This window comes from Motacilla alba, chromosome 3 (genome assembly GCF_015832195.1).
Source record: "Motacilla alba alba isolate MOTALB_02 chromosome 3, Motacilla_alba_V1.0_pri, whole genome shotgun sequence".
NCBI classification, from domain to species: Eukaryota; Metazoa; Chordata; class Aves; order Passeriformes; family Motacillidae; genus Motacilla; species Motacilla alba.
Genome location: NC_052018.1, coordinates 93185200 through 93205109, shown reverse-complemented (window position 1 = coordinate 93205109; position 19910 = coordinate 93185200). Strand labels below are relative to the sequence as shown.

At 36.5% G+C, this 19910-nt stretch overlaps 1 protein-coding gene across 6 annotated transcripts in view; it reads left to right on the top strand.

Annotated features, from left to right (window-relative positions):
• Positions 1-19910, top strand: part of USH2A (usherin) — a 374988-nt gene that overhangs the window by 154833 nt on the left and 200245 nt on the right. For 5 of the 6 annotated variants that reach the window (XR_005256607.1, XR_005256606.1, XM_038134130.1 and 2 more), the window contains exons 31-32: positions 7586-7699; positions 10035-10196. Coding sequence is in view for 3 of the 6 variants with exons in the window: in XM_038134130.1 (XP_037990058.1) it covers positions 7586-7699; positions 10035-10196 (276 nt within the window). In the remaining 3 variants the exon portion in view is untranslated. Of the gene's footprint in view, positions 1-7585; positions 7700-10034; positions 10197-18424; positions 18503-19910 lie in introns of all 6 variants that reach the window. The other variant, XR_005256608.1, reaches the window with a different exon arrangement.

Sequence of the window (19910 nt, the reverse complement as noted above, 5' to 3'; positions counted from 1 at the left end):
ACACAGTTGAAGTGTGGTCTGTGATCAGGTTTTGCTTCTACTTTCCTTTGGAATCCATACCACAGGGTCATTTGGGTTGGAAGGATTATCTAGTCCGTTGCCCCAGCTCAAGCGAGGTTGACTGGAGCAGGTTTCCCAGAGCCATGTCTAGCTGAGTTTTAAATATCTCCATAAATGGAGATACTTCTCTAGGAGAAGTCTGTTCCAGGTTTGGTCACCCTTGCAGTAAAAAGTAATTTCCTATGTTCAGTTGGAATTTAATTTTCTCCCCAGGGAAGTGGTCACAACACCAAACCTGCCAGAGTTCAAGAAGTGTTTGGGCTCTCAGACACATGGTGTTATTCTTGGGGTTGTCCTGTGAAGAGGCAGGAGTTGGACTCAGCGATCACAGAATCATTTAGGTTGGAAAAGACCTCTAAGATCACTGTGACCTGTGATACTTGTGGGTCCCTTCCAACTCAGGATAGTCTCTGATACTGTGATTCGTGTATTTCAATTTGTGTCCATTGACTCTTGTCCTGTTGCTGGGCACTACTTAGAATACTCTGGCTGCTGCTTTGTTCCCTCCCATAAGGTATTTATACATTTTGATAGATCACCCTGAGCCTTGTCTTTCCTAAGATGATCAGTCCCAGCTTTCTCATGCTCTCTCAGAAGAGATGTGCTCAGTCGTTTTACAATCTTAGTGGCCCTTTTTGTATCATCTAGACTTGCTGAGAGTGCAAACCTCACCCATCATCGAAGTCATTGATGAAGGTGTTAAACAGTATCCCAGAACCCTGGGATACAACCCAGCTGTCTTGCCTCTGTGTTTTGTGCCACTGATCACAATCCTCTGATGCTTCTCTTGTTAAGCACGTGAAAATCCCCATTTTATAATTCAGATTTCTCTCACTGTAGAATTCAGGAGATTGACCAGCCTCTATACTGTGGGCTCTAATGATACCTACAAATAGTAATTAAATGAAATGTGCTGCAAAAGAATTCACACACAATTGGTATTTATTCCTCTTAAAGATTTGTCTTTCAAGTTTGTATGACTTTGCAGTTCATCCCACCTCTGTCATTGCTGCAATAGCCAAGGGCTGATGGTGCGGCTGCACACGTGGTAATGAGAAAATTGTGGTCGACAGCTGCCATTCCCTCCTTCCCATGACACGTGTTTGTAATTACTTTTCACCTTTTAGTCTTTTATGCTTGGCAGATGAATATCTCAGGAAAAGTTAATTTAATGATTTAGTATGGTTAATCAAAGTTTCTGAGCTGTGCTGTGGTTTTGAAAGCTCTGTAGCTGGAGTCTCTCAGAAGAGGAGACAGGGCCACCTGCCAGTGACAGATCAGCCAGGGCTGGATAGTGGGACCATAGCTCTGGGGGAAGCTCGCTGCCAGCTTGGCGAATGCCCCTGCTCTGGGAAATGCTGTCAGCTGAGAGACTGTCCCTCTGAGGGAAAGCTCTGCCAGTCCCCCACCTAAGCAGCCTGTGGTTTTGGGACTGGCCTCTGAACCCTAACTAGTCCCTCTGATGGGATTTGGGGGTCCTTGTCCGAGATGGATATTAGAAAATGTGGTTTCTCTCAGGCTTATTTCATCTGTCTGGGATTAAATGAGCAGTTTACCAGCAACGGAAAGTTTGCTGTGTGAAGCTGTTGGTGAATTGCTTGGGCAATATTGTCATGCACTTGAAATGACTTGAAAGCTCTTGGTTTGCACAAATATTTCACACTCAAAGCATTCATATACTGCAGTTAATGAGATTTTTAAAATTTATAGAAAGGGATTATTGTAAACCAACTAAGATAAAATGTATGTAAGGCCAGAGTGCTAGGAGGACTCCCACATCCCTACTCCAAGCTGAGACAAATTTCTAAAGTTGTAAAACTTCATATGTAGATAAAAATGTTTGACTGGGGCAGCTACTGCAGCAAGGAGTAGCTGATAGATCTGTCTGTGCCCATTAGGTTTCTGTGACTTGTCAAGTGATGCTTGAGCTCCTAGTGACTCTAAGTCAGAATGGCAGAATGTAGGTTCCCTTCTCCTTTCATTTAGCTGGCTTTAGTAGACTAGTGGCATATTTTTCAATATATGAATTTTAAAACTAATTATATTAATGTTCTACAATATTAAGATTCAAACTTGATTGAGTTTAGCCCTAAATGAATCTTGTTTACAGTCCAATGCTGTTGTATAAATTTATTCCTACAAAATGTAAATTCTGTGGTTAAATAAATCTGAGCATTTTATCAAAATTACATCAACTCTTAGATACATACCCATATTTTTAGTAGTAAAAAGAAGTAAATTTCTTAATGTTTTTGGGATAGAAAGGATTATTATGTTTTTATAGACATATTAAAAATCTGTGAAAAAGTAACAGTATTGCTTTGTTTCTCTACAAACTTTTAAAGATAATCATACAGTAGAAAATAAGCAATGATTAAGTGATTTGGAATGATTGAGGGTTAAACAGTGATAGATATTACAAAACCAGTTCTCTCTGTGGTTAAGTAACTCTTGGTGCAAAATTGCACTGCTCGGTTAAGGTTTCCTGCGAAAAAAAACAGCTGGAGAGTTCTCTGTGCTATGGGGAATGTAACAGGTTTCCTTGAACCACTGCAAACTGAATTGCATCTTCAAAGACAGTGGCACTTGTTTGGCATATGGTTTGTTATGAAGCATTTCTGTTAGGAAAAAAAGGGTCTTTTAAACCACCTAAATGCAATAATTAAAGTGAAACTTTTGTTTGTTCTTATAAGCAAAGACTTGGAATAGGTGCCCTCCTGTTGAGTAGCTCTTCATTTTAAGACTCATATTATACTTATTTAGAAGATGCTTTAAAAATACAGATATATGTGACAGATTGATGTGCACAGGCTTTTGGTTCAGAATTGCATATGTGGAAGACACATGTACTTAAACAGTTTTTGCTGCAATCTGTCAAAAACAAAGTCAGTTGAGGACTTCCTCTTCTGATCAGTGGACTGTGATTAAGTGTACTGTGGCAATGATGCATCTCGACACACAAGTGACTTTGTTGGACAGATGCTGTTTGACCTCAGGCATTGAAGTTAACTAAATAATCTGGGTTTGGGGAGGAGAGATTTGGTAATTTTTGTTTTTAAAACTTAAACAAGAATTAAGGTAAATCTAAAAGTCAAGTGTTGTTTCAATTGCAGTAGGTGTATTTCAAAATAGGTCCTCATGAAAGAGCATGTTAAGGATGAAACAATGAAAAAATCTGTCAAAGAAAGGTCCCTTTGGCAAAATCATATGCTCATTTTTATGAACAGTATAAATATTAGCCCTCATACTGGAGTGGTAACTCTTTTTTTTTCTTCTTTCTTTTTTTGTTTTGGTGAGAAATACTAGTTTTCCACTCAAAATGGAATATGTGGAATATGGCTGTATTGTCTAAATGTATGAGAACTCCCTTTGAGAGGTACTGAACAAAAGAAATATCTGTCTTATGGAGAAGTGAAGGGAAAAAAAGCTGCATATGTAATATTCCTATATACTATATGCATTAAAACATTGAATGGAGGCAACCTAAATATGCAATTATGTCTGACTAGCCTGCACACCCATTTTACCATAAATTCATTGTTAAACCCCTTTGCTATTGTCTATATCCATGTTGTTATCTCTTCACTATTAGAATGAACCCAGCATTTTCTCTCTTGCACAACTCTAAACCTTGACTTTTGATATTGCAAATAATTAAAGACCATTTAAATAAAAGTATAGACAATTAAATACTGGTTTTGCATATAAAGTGGGCTTAATGTTCTAGGTGTGATTCCAGATCACTCTTTTAGACTGTTAACTTTACATTCATATTTAACAAATGACATTATTCAGTTTCATGGGGTCACTGTGTCAAAATGTCTGTGTTAGAACTTTAATTTATTTCCAAAGGTTCTTTGGGCAGATAGGAGTGGTGTGTTAAAATGATTTAGCATCTCCACTTCCCCATGTGGATTTCAAGGCTTTGAATGTAGTCTATGATGTAAATTTTGAGTTTAGGCAGATTCAGCTGCTCTGTAGTGGCAGACTGAATGCGTGGGATCTATATCCCAAATGTGTGAGGCCGACCCTCTTCTTAAATATTGATGATGTCTCTAATTCTATCTCCTGATCAAAGTGACAATTTATCCACCTCTCTTCTGTTAGCATTAATAGAATGCATGCAAGTGTGGCCAAATGTTGCTTTGTTAGCACCCCATCTTGGAAAGCCTGATGGACTCTTATCAGATCAGCAATATTGGGTATAGACAAGAGATGCCAGTCTGAGAGTGTGATAATTGAGGAGTTAGGGAAAGTTTTTTTAAAGCTGTCAGCCAACTTCATTGGATCATAGGCTATTTTTTACTGCAAAATTTATTTTGCTGTTCTTTAAATTAATTCATGTGTATCAGTGATGGTCTTTGCTGTGGGACTGCTGACTTTGTATTTCAGCATAGTCAGGTGCTGAGTGTAAATTTCATTGACTGACTGAAAGTGCAGGGGAAATGAGTGGGTAATGAGAGCAGAGCAGCCAGTTCTTTAATTGAATTAAAAACTGGGTGACACCAATGCAGACACCTGTCCAATTACAGACAGGCCAAGGTGTTTACCATTGCTGTACAAGCGATTTGAAGATGACAGAAATCTTTCCGCCCACAGATTAACATAATGAAGGAGAACAGATTATAGTGGATGCTGGCCAAACAGATAGGATGGCAGCTGAGAAAAAAGTAGTTTGCTGAAGTACGTAAATAGAATCTGTGCACTTTCTATTGCCTACCTATGCACATCTGTTTCTTTATTGAAAAAAATAGTGCAAGAGTACACGTGAAGGAAAAACATTAATTAGGAAATGAAAAAATATTTTTTAAGTTGCTGCCTTTGCTGAATGAATTTTTTAAACAGAAACCTCCTGTAGCAAAAGGGCTTATTTGTTTGCTTTTTTTTCCATGCAAATTCTCTGTCTTTCACAAACCTACCTATGCAATGGGAAGTCTGTTGTGCTACAGGTGCTTCATATAAAACCTCCCTACTTTGTCAAAAGTAAACCAAACAGTCCAATCCAAACCTTCTACACGTCCTGGCATCTTTTTGGATGTCTGATATTCTGCAGCTCTCAGTGCTTGAAGCCATTGGTAACCCTACAGGATGTCTTCCATGAAATGTCTTCTGTGAGGAAATGCAAAGAGCATTAATTCACTGCTTCATAAGAAACAAATGCTACAAGTGCTAAATGTACAAATCAAACTAAATTGCTTCCCAAAGCACCGCAGAGTGAATAGGGAGATGGTGTGTATATGATGCCATGCTCCTCTTGGCCAGGAACTTGCAAATGTCACAGTTAGAGGATTTGGTTCCTACTTGTATTTATTTGTGGAGGTAATTCCCCAAGCACATTTTATAGTTTCCTGGGTTTAACCCTCTATGATCTGGAAATAAGCGACAATACTGTCTTGTGTAAAAAGATGGTGTTTTGAGTAATGGCATTTCTGTGATGCACAATTTCATGTAGTTTCCAATACTTTATAGGCATAGTATAATGCCTAAAGGGAGGCCATATGAGAAAGCTGAAAAGGAACTTCTTGCAAGGGAATGTAGTGAAAGTACAAGGAGTAATGTCTTTAATCTGAAAGAGTTTAGGTTTAGATTAGATATTGGGAAGAAATTTTTTACTGTGGGCATGTTGAGGCAGTGCACAGGTTGCCCAGAGAAGTTGTGGATGTCCTGTCCCTGGAAGTGTTCAAGGTCAGGCTGCATGGGACTCTGAGCAACCTGGTCTAGGGGGAAGTGTCCCTGCCCATGGCAGGGGGCTGGAACCAGATGATCTTTATGGTCCCTTTCAACTCAGACCATTCTATGAAAACATTATTTCCTATCTTTTTGATGGCTCTTAAAACTATTCTCTGACCATCACAGGAAGATTACAGGGACATTTCTTTGGTGGTGACCGACACAGCATTTTTCTTTCCTGTCACACTTAGATTGGATGTCAGTAGAGCTCTCCACTGTTCACTGGGGATTTGCAAAATCAAAACTATAATCAGAGCAAACAGATGCTGGTCAACTGGTTTTATTTTAACAATACTCTGATGTAAAAAGTGATTACTTCTGAATATCTCTCCATTTGTATGAGTAGAAATGCACCCCAGAGAATTCAAATAGAAAGACCATTGCTATTCCAACTTTTGAAATTTTTGATTGATTGCAAGAAAAGCATAAATGTTACTAATTCAGTGAAAGCTAATCTCATATTTTCCACATGAACACACCTTTTACTAAACACAATATAAACTTGTACAGACTGATGGTTCTACTCAGAAAATAATAATTTCTTGCTGTAGCTGGTAATTTACAACATAAAATTCTCCATGGCCTTTTTGTGATTATAAAGGGCTTATGAGATGAAAAAATACTTTTTTAATGAAATGCAATTATGTTGCATTCTGTTAGTGTAGTAACCCAGTGAAGAGTATTAATAAGGACTAATTTTGTCTACCTGATTGAAAATCCCCTCAGCATTACATGTACACAGACTTCTACTGTAGGACAACTGGCCAGAAATTACAGTTCTTTAACGTGCTGTTGTTTTTTAAGCTGATTTGCAAAATCCCAGTGTTGGGCAGTTTTGAAATAACATAGTTTGCTGTAAATTTTATTGTTTTAATGAAGCACCACATTGATTTTGCTGGAGCTTTGATAGTCAAGGTGAGAACATGGTTTGAAATAAAACTTGGCATGAATTGACCTTCTTTTAATTACTTCTGTATTTACATTTTATATTACTTTTTTGTTGGACTTACTTTGAAGTGGGAACTGCCAATGTTTCTTTAAATGACTCTAAACTAAATTTTTCCCCTTGTAATCCTTCTGTATACAATAGTTCAAAACGTTGCAAAACTTCCTGAAGTGGTAAGCAGTGATTATTATTTGTTATAACGTGGAGCTGATTGATGTGTGAGAATTTAGTAACTTCACTAACATAAGCAGAACCTGAAATAGAATAAGGCTCTAGATCTTTTATTCTTGTAAACCCTTGGGTACCCTGTCACCTGAATTATGTTACTATTGTTAGCATAGCAAATGTGTGGTCTATATGCTGCTACTGAATGGAAGACAAGTGGGATGTTTAATAAAAAAGAGATTTCAATTTATGGATGAATAGGGACATCATTGGAGAGGACTCATTAAAAAAAAAAAAACTTGTTCTGAGAGACAATGAAAATTCCTTGGAAAAATAAAATTAAAAACTGAAAAAATTTTGAGACAGGGATTAAGGAAAAAACTCCTTCATTGTCACATTAAAATATACACCTCGGTTTTGAAGTAGTAACTATGTCAGTGAGCACGACTAAAGAAACACAGGTGCATATTTAGTACTGAAAATTGAATGAAATATATTTTGCTGTTAAATTATTTTGTAAAATTTAAGTCATGGATAGTAGGAATGAAACCTTAAATAATTTTTCTTTTCCACCTGTAACAGTGGTAGCCCATAATACAGAAGTTTGTTTTCCCTCTGCATGTGTCTGCATGCAGTCAGTCTGTACACTGTACATGCATAACACCTTGTTTTCTTGTATTGCAGGCGTATTGAGGGGCTTGCATCCCTTCACAAACTATGCTGTAACCCTAACTGCTTGCACTTTGGCTGGCTGTACTGAGAGCTTGCATGCATTGAACATCTCCACTCCACAAGAAGGTAAAGTAATTTCAAAGGTCTTGACTTCCACATTTCAGTCATGAATAATAAAACAGGAGAAGAGCTAAACGCTGCAAAGCCATTTGCTGGAAAACCCCAACCTAATTTGATGACAAAGTGCATTGCCAGACCATAATTGCTCCATTTTTTGGGGGGTGCGAAAATGAATCAAACTCCATACCCTTTAATGACATGCATCTTTAATAGCTGTAATGCAGATTAATGGGCTTTTTAATTGCTGTTACATTGTTCATGCAAGAGCCTTGTCATTAATATGAAGCATCTGAAAGATTAATGAAAGCTTCCTCATTTTACTAGGGCTCAGAAGTAAATCTAGAGACAGTCTGACTAAAAAGAATTGATTGTATGGCACAGTATGAAATTGAGAATCAAACGGTTGATTTCCATGGTTTCTTTTAACCACTAAACACCAGCAATAGGCAACAATTATTTCAGTGTGATGAAACTGCCAAATGCCAATTGAGTTATTTATTAATTGCTGTTCAGATTTTCCCTTTTTTTTTCCTAAACACTTTTACGTGTTGTTGTGCTCAAACATAAAGGTTGTGAGTGTAAATTAAGACATCCTATGCTTGCATTGAGAGCTAGGGCACAAAGAAAGAAAAAATGCATTCAGTTCTGACTTTAGAGTCTAGGCTGATAGGTATTGCACATCAATTACTAGAACAAATGCCCCAAAAATATCAGTGACATATCCAACTTCATTCTCAATTAAACATAAAGTTCACATCTCCTGGTTCTGTCTTCCTAAAGCCGTATTAATCCAGTTAAAATAATCAGTTACTCCAAATCTACACCACTAGAATTATGAAGACTTCGACATGTATTTATTGGACAGTAGTTAATCTTCCATGATGCAAAGTAGTTTTCAAAATTCCCTCCCTCCCACAGTTCTTTGTTTTATCTTCTCATGTAAACTAGGTTGTAATACAGTACCAATAAAGAAAGTAGAATTTTGGCATGAAGTCATATGAATTATAGCCGTAATAATTAAAAGGATGCTGAAGTATTTAACTGCTGCCAAGGCAGGTTGTTGTGCAAGGTGTTGTTGTGATGAGGACAGTGCTGAGGATTGCAGCCTAACATTGCTAGAACAGAGTTTTGGCATGACCATGTTAGTAACTGCCAGCAGCACCAATCAAACCAAAATTCAGTTACTGCCTCTTGGATGCTCAAGATAAACTGACTGAGATTGTCTGGTGGCATTGTCCATGAAGGGTGCAGCCTCTGACAGCCAAATACTTAATGGACCCTGTGATATAAACATGAAACATATTATTTCAATATTTGTGTATTTCTTTCTGCTGTGACATAGTAATTAAAAATAAATTGCTTATGTCCTATTTTCTCAGCTTAGTTGAATAAAGCAAAAATCCTTACCTGTCATAATGGAGTGGTTTAGGCAAGAGTAGATTTTTTTTTCCCCAGAGATTGAATAAAGCCATGGGGAACATGTGTTTTATCCCTCAGAAGAATTGAACAAAAAGCTAGTGAGTGGAATTTCTATTTTTGCATGCGCTTGTTGCATGCTCTTAGAAACAATAAATTGGTGATACAAAAGACAGACACCATATCACACCCTCCAGCTATCCCTGTTTCCCTATTGAAACATTTGTTACTTTATATTGTTTTCATATTGCCAGGCACTGCTAGTTATTGTTTTAAATTGCTAGCACAGAGCTTGTAAATTATAAGATATTTCTCCCAGACTAAGGCCTCAGCTCTGCTCCCCTTGCAATATTCACTGGGATTCCTTATGCTTCTAATGTATAACTCATTGGAACAGTGGAAGAACTTGACTCTCAAATTATTTTCCATTGCCAACTTCCAGTATATTATATACATAAAATCTACATTAAACAAACATTACTAAGTGTATTGAATTATGAAAAGTTTGAAACAAGGGGTAGTGTCTAAGAACACATCACCTGCATTGGTGGTTAGAATGATCCCTTCCTAGTTAGGAATAAAAGCCATAAAAGAAGAGAAAATAATTTGTATTAAAAAAGGACTGCACTAAATCCTGTACCTCTCACCTGGATCAGTGTTACCAAGTTGGAAAGATGAAATTATAGAAGCATAATTATTCTTCTTAAAGCAAAGAGTATGTTGCTGTCTTTCACAGAAGTTTCTGTTTGGCTAGAAATCCTCACATAATATAGGAGACTTCTCAAAATTTTGGTGTGTTGCAGATATAAAATCTTTTCTGAAATTTCAGCTTTACCAAAAATCATTCTGGTAGTAGCTTCTCATTGAAATTCTTTATTATTTGTGGAAAGACAATATAGTATAACTTAATACATTTTTTCACCAGCCCCTGAAGATGTGCAATCACCCACAGCAATATCTTTTCCCACCTTCCTGCTGATGAGTTGGAGTCCACCCAAAACACCAAATGGTATTATTACAAAATATACTTTATATATGAATGGGATACCAATTTACTCTGGAAATGGAACTAAGTATGTTGTAAAAGGTGAGTTCTCTGCTAGGTAGCATGTCACATGGATATCTCATGGTTGCAATGAACAATTGTGTGATTGACACTTTCTTATTTCAGAGAAAAGAAAAATAATTCTAAAATTGGCTGGATGCACTTTAAACCCTGATGGGTTTAATATTTTAAAGCATCTTACTCTTTGTTTGGACTCCTAGAAATTGACACCACCATGGATGGTGTAGCTAAATCTTGTGCCTCTTTCACAGGATCTGAGTCATGTTTTTAATGGTTTTACAACATTTCGATCTCATACCATCCAGTTCTCAAAGCAAGTAAACTGCTAACTGTTGAAGAAATTATATACAGGTTTAATAGTTTTTCTTACAGCCTTGCTTAAATATTCTTAATTAGAGAGATACCATATTGCTTACCTGAATAGCCTCTAAATCATTTATGAAAAATATAAACAAATAATCTGTTTTCTTCTGATAATAGTTGTGTCTGTGCCAATAGCCAAATTATATCAATACTCTTAAACTGTTACACTGAAGTTAAGTGCCTGTTACTTGGCAATGCAGTGAAGCATGGTAATCTGACTTTCTATTTTAATGTAATTGGTGTAATTTAATGAATTATTCAAATTACTTGTTCAGACATTGTGCAAACAGCAACAACAAAAATAATAATAAAAAAACCAAACCAGAACAAGAAAAACTCCAACAACATCAACAACAACAAAAGAAACCAAACAAAAAACTCCCCAAACAATCAAAAAACAGAAAAGAAAACACAGAGCTAGAAGTGCCATGCCACAGCATAAGCGCTATTGTGGACCCATCAGAATTTGTGTATCTTGGTACATACGAGAGAAAAGAAAGCATTTCATATTGGACAGCTTGGGGGGAAAAGGGTACCAAGGCCCTACTTTCTTTTTAGTGTAAGGCCTTAAAATTCAAAGCCATTTCTGCATCTTGAGTCAGTATAAAACATATTTAAAAATTCATATAGTTCAAATTTCTTTGCCTTGCACAGGCCATAAGGTACTGGTGTGGTGGGTCAGTTTTGACACTGAAAAATGAATCCAGTTAGAGAACCTCCTGAAGGCTGTTGATGATCGCTATAATAAATAGTGCACACTTTAAGTCAAACTTTTTCATTCTGTATTCAAAGGTAATGGATTTTTCGTAACCATAGTAACCTTAGTGTATTTCTGGATAAATACATGAGGTATATACATTCTGGTTTTATTTTTGAATATAAACTACCACATTATGTATTACTAATAATATGAAAAATAGGATATAGGTTAGCATAATGACAGCTCAAACTAGTGTGCATTTTTCTTCTGCAAAAAATAAATATTTATCAAAAGTGTAAGTTCAATTAATTTCTTCCCCATCTCCTCAGTTTTCTGGTATTCTTGCAGTGCTATTTATATTTTTTTTTTTTTGCAAGATTTCCATTAATCTCTCATTGCCATATCATAGCACTGTTCTTAAATTTTTTGAAGTGCAAATAGTTGTGCTTCCTATCTTACTAAAATCATTACTGAAATTTCATCATAGGTCCATCATTTAACCAAAATGTTCATCTGCAACCTGGTTATAAATGGGCAAGTGATATAAAACATTTGTGGAAATGTTCACCATAATGTTGGTTGGTTGGTTTAGATTCATGTCTGCTTGCAGTCTGAATTATAGCCAAAATGAATGCTTATTGATAGAAATTATGGTCAAGTAATTTTTGTAATTCTTCTTTGAAAATATAGAAAAGCAGAAGGCTTCTACCCTTAAATCTTGAGTGATATGTTAGAATACATTCAGCTGAAGTGGTCAGACGAAATCTCATCTGGTTCATAAGTTTTCTAGTGAACCTCTTGGTGCTTTTATGTAGAAAATATTTGTTTGTATTTTACTAGAAATTTTTGTATTATTGATCCTGTTGAGCATTTAATGACTGATTTCAATTAACCTAAGACATGGATCTAAAGAAAGCAGAAAGTCCTAACTTATTCCAAGGAGAAGGCTGGATCAGATCATGTTGCCATAAGCTGTACACCGCAAGACCCACTCTTTTCTACGTGGTTTGGAGATCAGTCTGTTTACTTTGGGTCCATTTTTGTAGCTGCCAATTTCTCCCTCTACCTGAGGGAGGAGTGGCAATGTGAGCCAGCAGGCTGGGATTTGGGTCACTAGAAATCCCAGTCCTTGTGAATCGAGTTTATTCAAGATTGTGCTTAGATCTGTGTATATCTTTAATTTGACCTTCCTTTCAGAGCCCAAGATTTACTACTTTGTCGGCTAGATTTAAAAGAGGTGTAACACGATCTTCTTTTTTATTTCCCCAAGGGCTGCAGTTTTATGTTTGAAAAGTTGGAGGTTTTGGTTTTGGAGTATTACTTTATACATGTCTTGGCTTTTTCCATATAATTATCCTTTTATTTTCAGCATTTATGCTAGTAATTTTGGTGTCTTATTACCACAACATAATATACTATTGAACCTAAACAGAGAGACAAAGTTCATTGTCTCTGATATCTACTTCCTATTTACTCACCAAAATAATTTTCCTCATTTAGGAACTATATGACTTCATTCCTGGCCAGTAGTCTATACGAGAAAGTCATAGATTCTTTCTGTGTTTTTGAAGTGCTGTATCAGTGGAAATGTGATGGTTTTCTAAACCTTTCTTTTTAAGAAGACATAAATTCTGTTTAAAAATTAGTACTTTACTGACTTCCATTTCAGACCATGGAAATTGTAATCAGTTTAGGCTAATCAATCCATAACTTGAGGCGGGATATGTTTTCTCAACACCATAATAGCATATATATTGTTAGATTAATTTCTGATCTTGACAGTTGTTGAGGGCTTGAAATACTCATTGATTTTCATGGAAATTCAAGTGTTTGTTTTCTCTAGGGGCTGAGCTGTAATTAAAAGGGAAACCCTTTAAAAGCGCATATGGCAAATGTACACTTTACCACACTGAAAAAGGAGACCCATTAGGCATCCATCATCCATTAGTGCCTTTAAATATTTCCTCCATATTGACAAATTTGGTTTCTGTGTTGTGAGTAATGAAACACTGTAATGAGCCAGCCCCTCTACTGCAACACCTGTATTAACTGTCTGCCTGTGATTTTTCTGCCTCCCACCTTTACGCATTTGCTTTATGTGGTGTATGTTCTACCTGCTCATGCAATCTGGGTTGTATTTCACATCCTATATTCCAGTGAAAGCCTAATCTCTTCAAGGGATGAGCCTGGAGGAAATAGTCCCAGGCTGCAGGTTGAACTTCAGGTGTGTGAATCCATGCCCGTGTATTTATGCTTTCAGTTGCTGTGTGTGTGAGTGCAGAAGTTCCTGTGGCCAAGACCATCATCTGCAGCTGAGGAGAACAGTAGCAATAGGATTCTGCTCCCCAGACCTTCAGTCATCTGTAGATGACTACCAGCTGTGAGGAGCTGGACAAGCTTGTACAGTTATCTTCAGAACTCCTAACATATTGATCTTAAAAAGGCTTTTGATTTTAGGAAAATTTGAGTTGGTTTTCCCTGGCAACAGGAAAATATTCTTCTCATTCAAGCACTCACAGTCAAAACCAAAGTTTCTACTTTGAAATGTGAAGAATTCTTAATATAATTATTTTAAAGATATTTTAAAATTTATGCAAGGTATCGCTTCTTGTTTTCTCTTTTGTTTAGTCTCAGAAATTTTCTACCTGTCTTAGATGAAAGGGGCAATAGGGTGGATTTTATCCTGAAAAGTACTAGACTGCAGTGGCCTGAGCTGGTGGTGCCAATACCACCAACAGAAGGGTGATCTAATAAATGCAGAATGTTATAGCATAAGCAGAGATGATCAGATGTGACCCTAGTGCTCAGGGTTTTGGTGGTTTGGTTTCTTTTTGGTTTTGGTTTTTTTGTTTGTTTTGGCTTTTTTGTTTTGTTTTTGTTGTTGTTGTTGTTTTTGGTTGTGGGTGGTGAACCTTATTGATGTGAAGAATCTTTAGAAAAAAGGTTAGAGCAAAATGTTCCTGTGTTCTTAAAAGCTGAACATTTGATGGACTGAGAAATGGTGTTCATTGTCTAACATGTTTACAAAGGGAAATGACTTTGTGGATACATTAGAAAACAAAACAAGACAAAGTACGAATCTATCTTAGCTCTGAGCTTGGCATTGAGGACGTATGTCTGCATTTTCTGCAGCACTAGGTACTTGACAATGTTAACAAATTGTGTTAATATAATTTTCCTAGCAGAATCTAATGGTTCTCATCATGAATCTTTAAAAGGAAGATATTCTTATTAAGACTCAGCTGTATGAAACTTATTTTTCTCTGCCAACCTGAAAGTGTTTCCAGTTTTTCAGGAAAGAAATCATGTCACCTATGTTACAAGGGCAGAACCTCAACTGAGTTGAATGAGTGCAGAGTTATCCTAAATTGCATGTCCAAGAGTTTATAAAAAAATGTGACAGAGTACTTTGTACCCGGTTTGTGGGCAAAATATTAAGGAGAGCCTTGGACAAGGTGAAGAAGAGCTGTCTTCACAATTTTTTTTTCCTAAGAGCATGAACTAAGTTTTAGCTTATTCAAATTGTTATTTGACCAGAGTGTGGAAAGGCTGATCTCACAAAACCAGGTTAGAATGGCAACCTTGTTTTATTGTGAAGAAGAGACAGATGTTTGACATCTGTTCAATCAGGGCTTAACATATTTGAACTTAAAAAATGGGAGAATCCCAAATTAGTACCTGTATGTTTTATGTTGCTCTAAACCAGTAGTGATTACAGTACACATCATGCAGAGCCATGTGCAATGACTACCTTTTACTGAAAAATTGGCAAAGTTTTTGGTCCTTTATACCCCAGGAATGCTAGTGCTCATTTTAAATGAGAGCTCATGATAATAAAAGCAGAGTCCATCATAATATCAGTATTGCACTGATTGCCAAGTGAAACAATTTGAGCAAGAAAATCCACAAAGTTGCATGTAAAAGATAATTGCAGTAAGATGTATCACTGCAAGACGCTGAACCACTCAGAAGAAAATCCTTATCTTATTTTTAAGGGGTTCTCTTTGTTACTTTTCACAGTTTTCAGCTATAGCCGTGTTTAAGAACAACAGTTTCTAACCCTAAGGATTTGCCTTCCTTTGTTTTAGGTGCTGCTCAAGGATGACAGGCAGCTTTTGCATTAAAAGGACAAACAATAAAGAAATTCTGTAGTCCTCTGGTATGAATTTATTTTCCATCTTCAGGTGGCAGTGAAATATTATAACTACTGAATGTAATCAGTCTGTTCTTTTACTACAGGTTTTTGAAAGAGTTGTTTGCTATCAAATACAATGTTAGTGCTAGATTTATAGATATTAGAACCCTGAATGTCACAATTCCTCATTTTTTTGTGGAACAGAGACTTCTTTAGCACCATGGTGAGCAGTAAAAGTCAGTCTTCACTTCTTTGCAGTTAGAATTGGTTATCTGGAACATCTTGCACATGACCCAATGAGACATGGCCCAGTGTCTCACCCTTATTTTAGGGTCTTGCATTACTGTGCAACAGTGCCAGGCCGACATATGCAGCTGGTAAGTCATACAGGATGGCTTATGAAGAATGCCTGCTGCTCTAGGCTTTATTCTGGCCCTGGCATGCATTTAAGTGAACATCTAGAGGTGCACCTGGCACTAGAGGGCAGGGTACACCAGCCTTACAGGAGAAGCTGCCTTCCTCTGAAAGTTCTAGGCATGTAAGGAGGCACATTTGATACACCTGAAGTGGCAACACTGACATTGCTGGTGACTGGCGCTGTTGTAATTAATTCCACAGACCCAGAATGCAGATTCAGCAGGCACAAAACCAAAGGGCAAATGGGCTGTCTGAGCCTGGCGTTCCAGTATTTCAAACTCAGACAGAGAGATCTGGTGCACTCGTTGGACTTAATAATACACATCTGGGGAATTTAGAGGGGAGGGGGGCAGGGGAAGGGTAAAAGCATTATGTTTATTTGTAGCAGCTCTGTTGTATCATTTTCTATTGCAGTGTATTAGTGCAGTGTTAAATAAAATCTGCTTATTTAAAATCCTTTTAAATAGTGTTTAAATATTTCCTGCTGATACAATCTGCTAAAGTAGTTATCCTTGCTGCAGATTTCAGTTAACCTTGTCGCAGATATTAAGCCTGAAGCTACACAGACTTTTAGGGACCTTGATTATAGAGCAAAACCTAATGGTGTCATTATAAAGCCACAGCTGGACAAGCTTCTGGAGTCCTTGTCCTTTGATCAGATTTGGGTAACACAGCAAGCCAGGAGAGAACTCACGCTAACCCTGCTGGAATTGCTGAGCTATCAGGTTACTTGAGTACCACTTTCTAAAAATTAAAATGCAACACAAATTATAAAATGAGAGTGATTGGGACCTTCCAATCTTCTACATGTACCAAAGTGAATTGGAGCAAAATAGCTTCTCCAGAGCTAATAGCTGTAGAACAGGGAGAGTGTTTATTCTATCCTTTCCCTTCTGGCACATAAGAATTATTTTGGCTATGGACTCTGTTTTCTAAACAAAGAGAAGAAAGGCATTGATTTCCTGGCTTGTCTAAATTCCATGATAAGAAAAGAAAGCCCCTAAAAATGTAAAACTCACAGATTATTTATTTCTGTGATATTACTTCAAAATATTTGTCAGAATTAGGCATCTGTAAGCTTTTTGTTCTGTATTTTCTCCTTCAATATCTAGGTTGGTAAGCAGATTTAAAGATGCTAAGATATCTTCAGAAGACAGTGTCTACAGAGAAGGACACATTTAAATGAAGAGTTCATTGAGTTCAATTTGTAAAATGTGAATTTACAACCTTATAGCCCTTTTTCTTTTTTTTTAATCCATCAGCTGGGCTTGCTTCTTAATGTCCACATATAATTGCCTTGCAGGTATTCTGCACTGGCATGTGGATTTGTAGGTCTTCTCCTGGATACCCTCTGTGCAATTAGATAGCATATTCTTATTTTGCTACTTTCTGAGATCAAGTTCTTGTAACGTTGTGTGTGTGAACCTCTCTTGGGTAAACTGGCCAAATCTTGTCTGCTTTGCTCTTGGATTTTTCTGAAGGGCTAATCTATTTCTCTCCATTTTGTCTTTTGTCTTTAGATAGCTTCACATCAAGTGCCATAGTTTGTTTTTGTGAGCTGTTGCCTAATGGTGACCAGTTTTTGTTACTAAATATAATGCAAACTCTTTAAGATTTGCAGGAACTAGGATATGCTTTCTTGGCCATGTTGTGCTCATAGCCTGAAGTACTTTTTTTGGAATCTTATTTTTAGCAGTATGCCTGGTAATTATGGTTTGCCTGAAGCTGGTAAAACAAAAAGGTGGCTTCTGTTCAGGTTTTAATTTTTCTGATAAAGTGGACACATAAGCTTATTGTTTAAAACAAGTTTTCATCCAGTCACAGTCTCATTAAATGCTTTAGAAAACACCAGAAACTGTGCAAGGTTTTGTGTTGCAATTATAAATAATATATTAATAGATCAGGAAAAACATCTCCCCTTTTAGAAAATATTTTTTTTTTGTTTTGCCGGGATCATTCTGAGATACTTGGTAAATGATTTATGCTTAGTTTTAGGTAATACTGGTCTCAGGTAAATAAAGATATGACACCTATTGCACAGATGGACTAAGCCCAAACTTGATGCTTCTGCTTGAATCTCTAGGTATCCATTTACAAGGACACACCTTACTTAGCCATAACTTAATAGGCTTGGATAGAGTGAGGCAGCCCTCTTGATATTTCCAGCTTTTCCTTATGCCCTGGAAAAGATACTCATAGTTCTCCTTATTAATTTAGGAACATTTGGTCTCCTGAACTACTGAACAGCTGATGAATATTTAATTTGAAATAGGTATTTTATTCCACGCTTCTGCATTAAAAAGTGTGTTGGTTTATCAGCTGTGATAATTTGACAGAGCAGTACATGTATTCTTTTTTGGCTAGCGCTAGACACAGACCGTTCTGTCTCTGCCTGGTATACCCCAGCATTCCTTTAACCTTGGAATATTGATAAATTATGAAAATGTACAGGCAAGTAACACCACAGCAGAACTTCTAGGGTTTCCCATTTCCTTTGCTTTTACTAAATCCATGACCATGAGGGTGTTCAGTCATTCACCATTACTGACATATTTTCAGCATGTTATTTATTGAAAAACCAGAAAGTTGTAAGGAGGCAGATTTATGGTAAAGGGCAATCCTTGATTTTTGCAGGTGTTTCGGACTTATAATTTCAATAAGCCTGAGAAACTTCCTTAGAACTTCCATTTCTAAAATACTTCACGAATTAATGTAAGTACAGGCTTTTCTGAGTACAATGTAACTTAGTCTTCTACACTGATTGCTTAAATTGTTTACATAAAGCTTAATAGCCTTTTTTAGCCAAAACTGAACTCCATCATGCTTTTCACTAGTCTTCCATGGAATATGTCTTTTTATGATGATTTATTTCTGATTGAAGCATTCTACATATATTGTAGTTGGACTCTGAAAACTGCTGGGGATTTTCTTCTTTTTCTTTCTTTCATTTCCATGGGTTTTATTGTATAAATCGAGTGACACATTAAAGCGATGGGTTACCAGGAAATTAACTAGTGGGAAAAAATATTCAAGTGAACATAAAGCTAAACATTGAAGAAGAACATCAGATTAGTGTGCTTTAAGTAAGGCTTAGACTTGTGGTCCTAAGATGGATAGAAAGCTGAGTGATAAACATTGTTATTTCTGTGTTGGCTGCTTTGGACATGCCAGGTTCCATGATTACAGAGGTACATTTAAATCATGTTTCCAGTCTGCATATCTTGATTTATTTTTCTTTTTTTGCATGTCTGGGTATTTATATGGTTATGTAAGGTTTTTCAGAGGTGACCAGAGAATCTGGTTTATTAGGACGTTCTGGATCCTTGTGTCTCACCTATCCAGGATCATTGGCTAGACAGGGGGAGTTCACACAAAGGATGCATAAGTGACATTTTCAGTCTATTCTAGGAGAAATGCTGAAAATTAAGGAAATTATCAACAATGGAAAGTTACCCATGTTGACGCTGTATGTCAATAGCTTCCTTTTGAAAGCTGAATTTCACATTAACTTCAGATTTGGAGCTATTTATGGTCACTTAGTTTTAATAGTGCTAGTAATTTTTGTTCTGATCAAGGAACAAAAATTGAATCCAATTGACAAGCATTTTTAAATATCATGAGCTGATACGCTAACCTTTTCATCAGCTCAAAGATGTTAGATTAAACATTTCAACTAATGTGTTTTGAATGTTTTGAGGTATGACTCTTGGGATTTAATATCATTGTTGCAATGTCACATAACAATTTTTAAGCTGTTAAATTGTACTGGGAATTAAAATACATGTGCAATTTAAGTCTTTCTCCTATGTTTACAGGCAGAGAAAACTGCAAAGAAAGCTTGTCAAGTAAAACTAAAACCAAAGTGAGATACACTGAATAGATAAAAAGATTAATAAATTAGAAATGTTAGCATAAAAGAGAGGTACAAGTCTTGCTTAAATATGAAAAGAAGTTGTGTGGCAGAGATCAAGGCAAAATAAACAAATGGTAAATAGAACTAGAAAATAATTTAAAATATTTGTATGCAGGAAAAAGGGAAAATCCAGGAAGATAAATAGTCTAAGTTCAAAACAGCTGAGAGAGATTACAAGGAAACTTCTTCATCAAAGAGCCTTTCCTT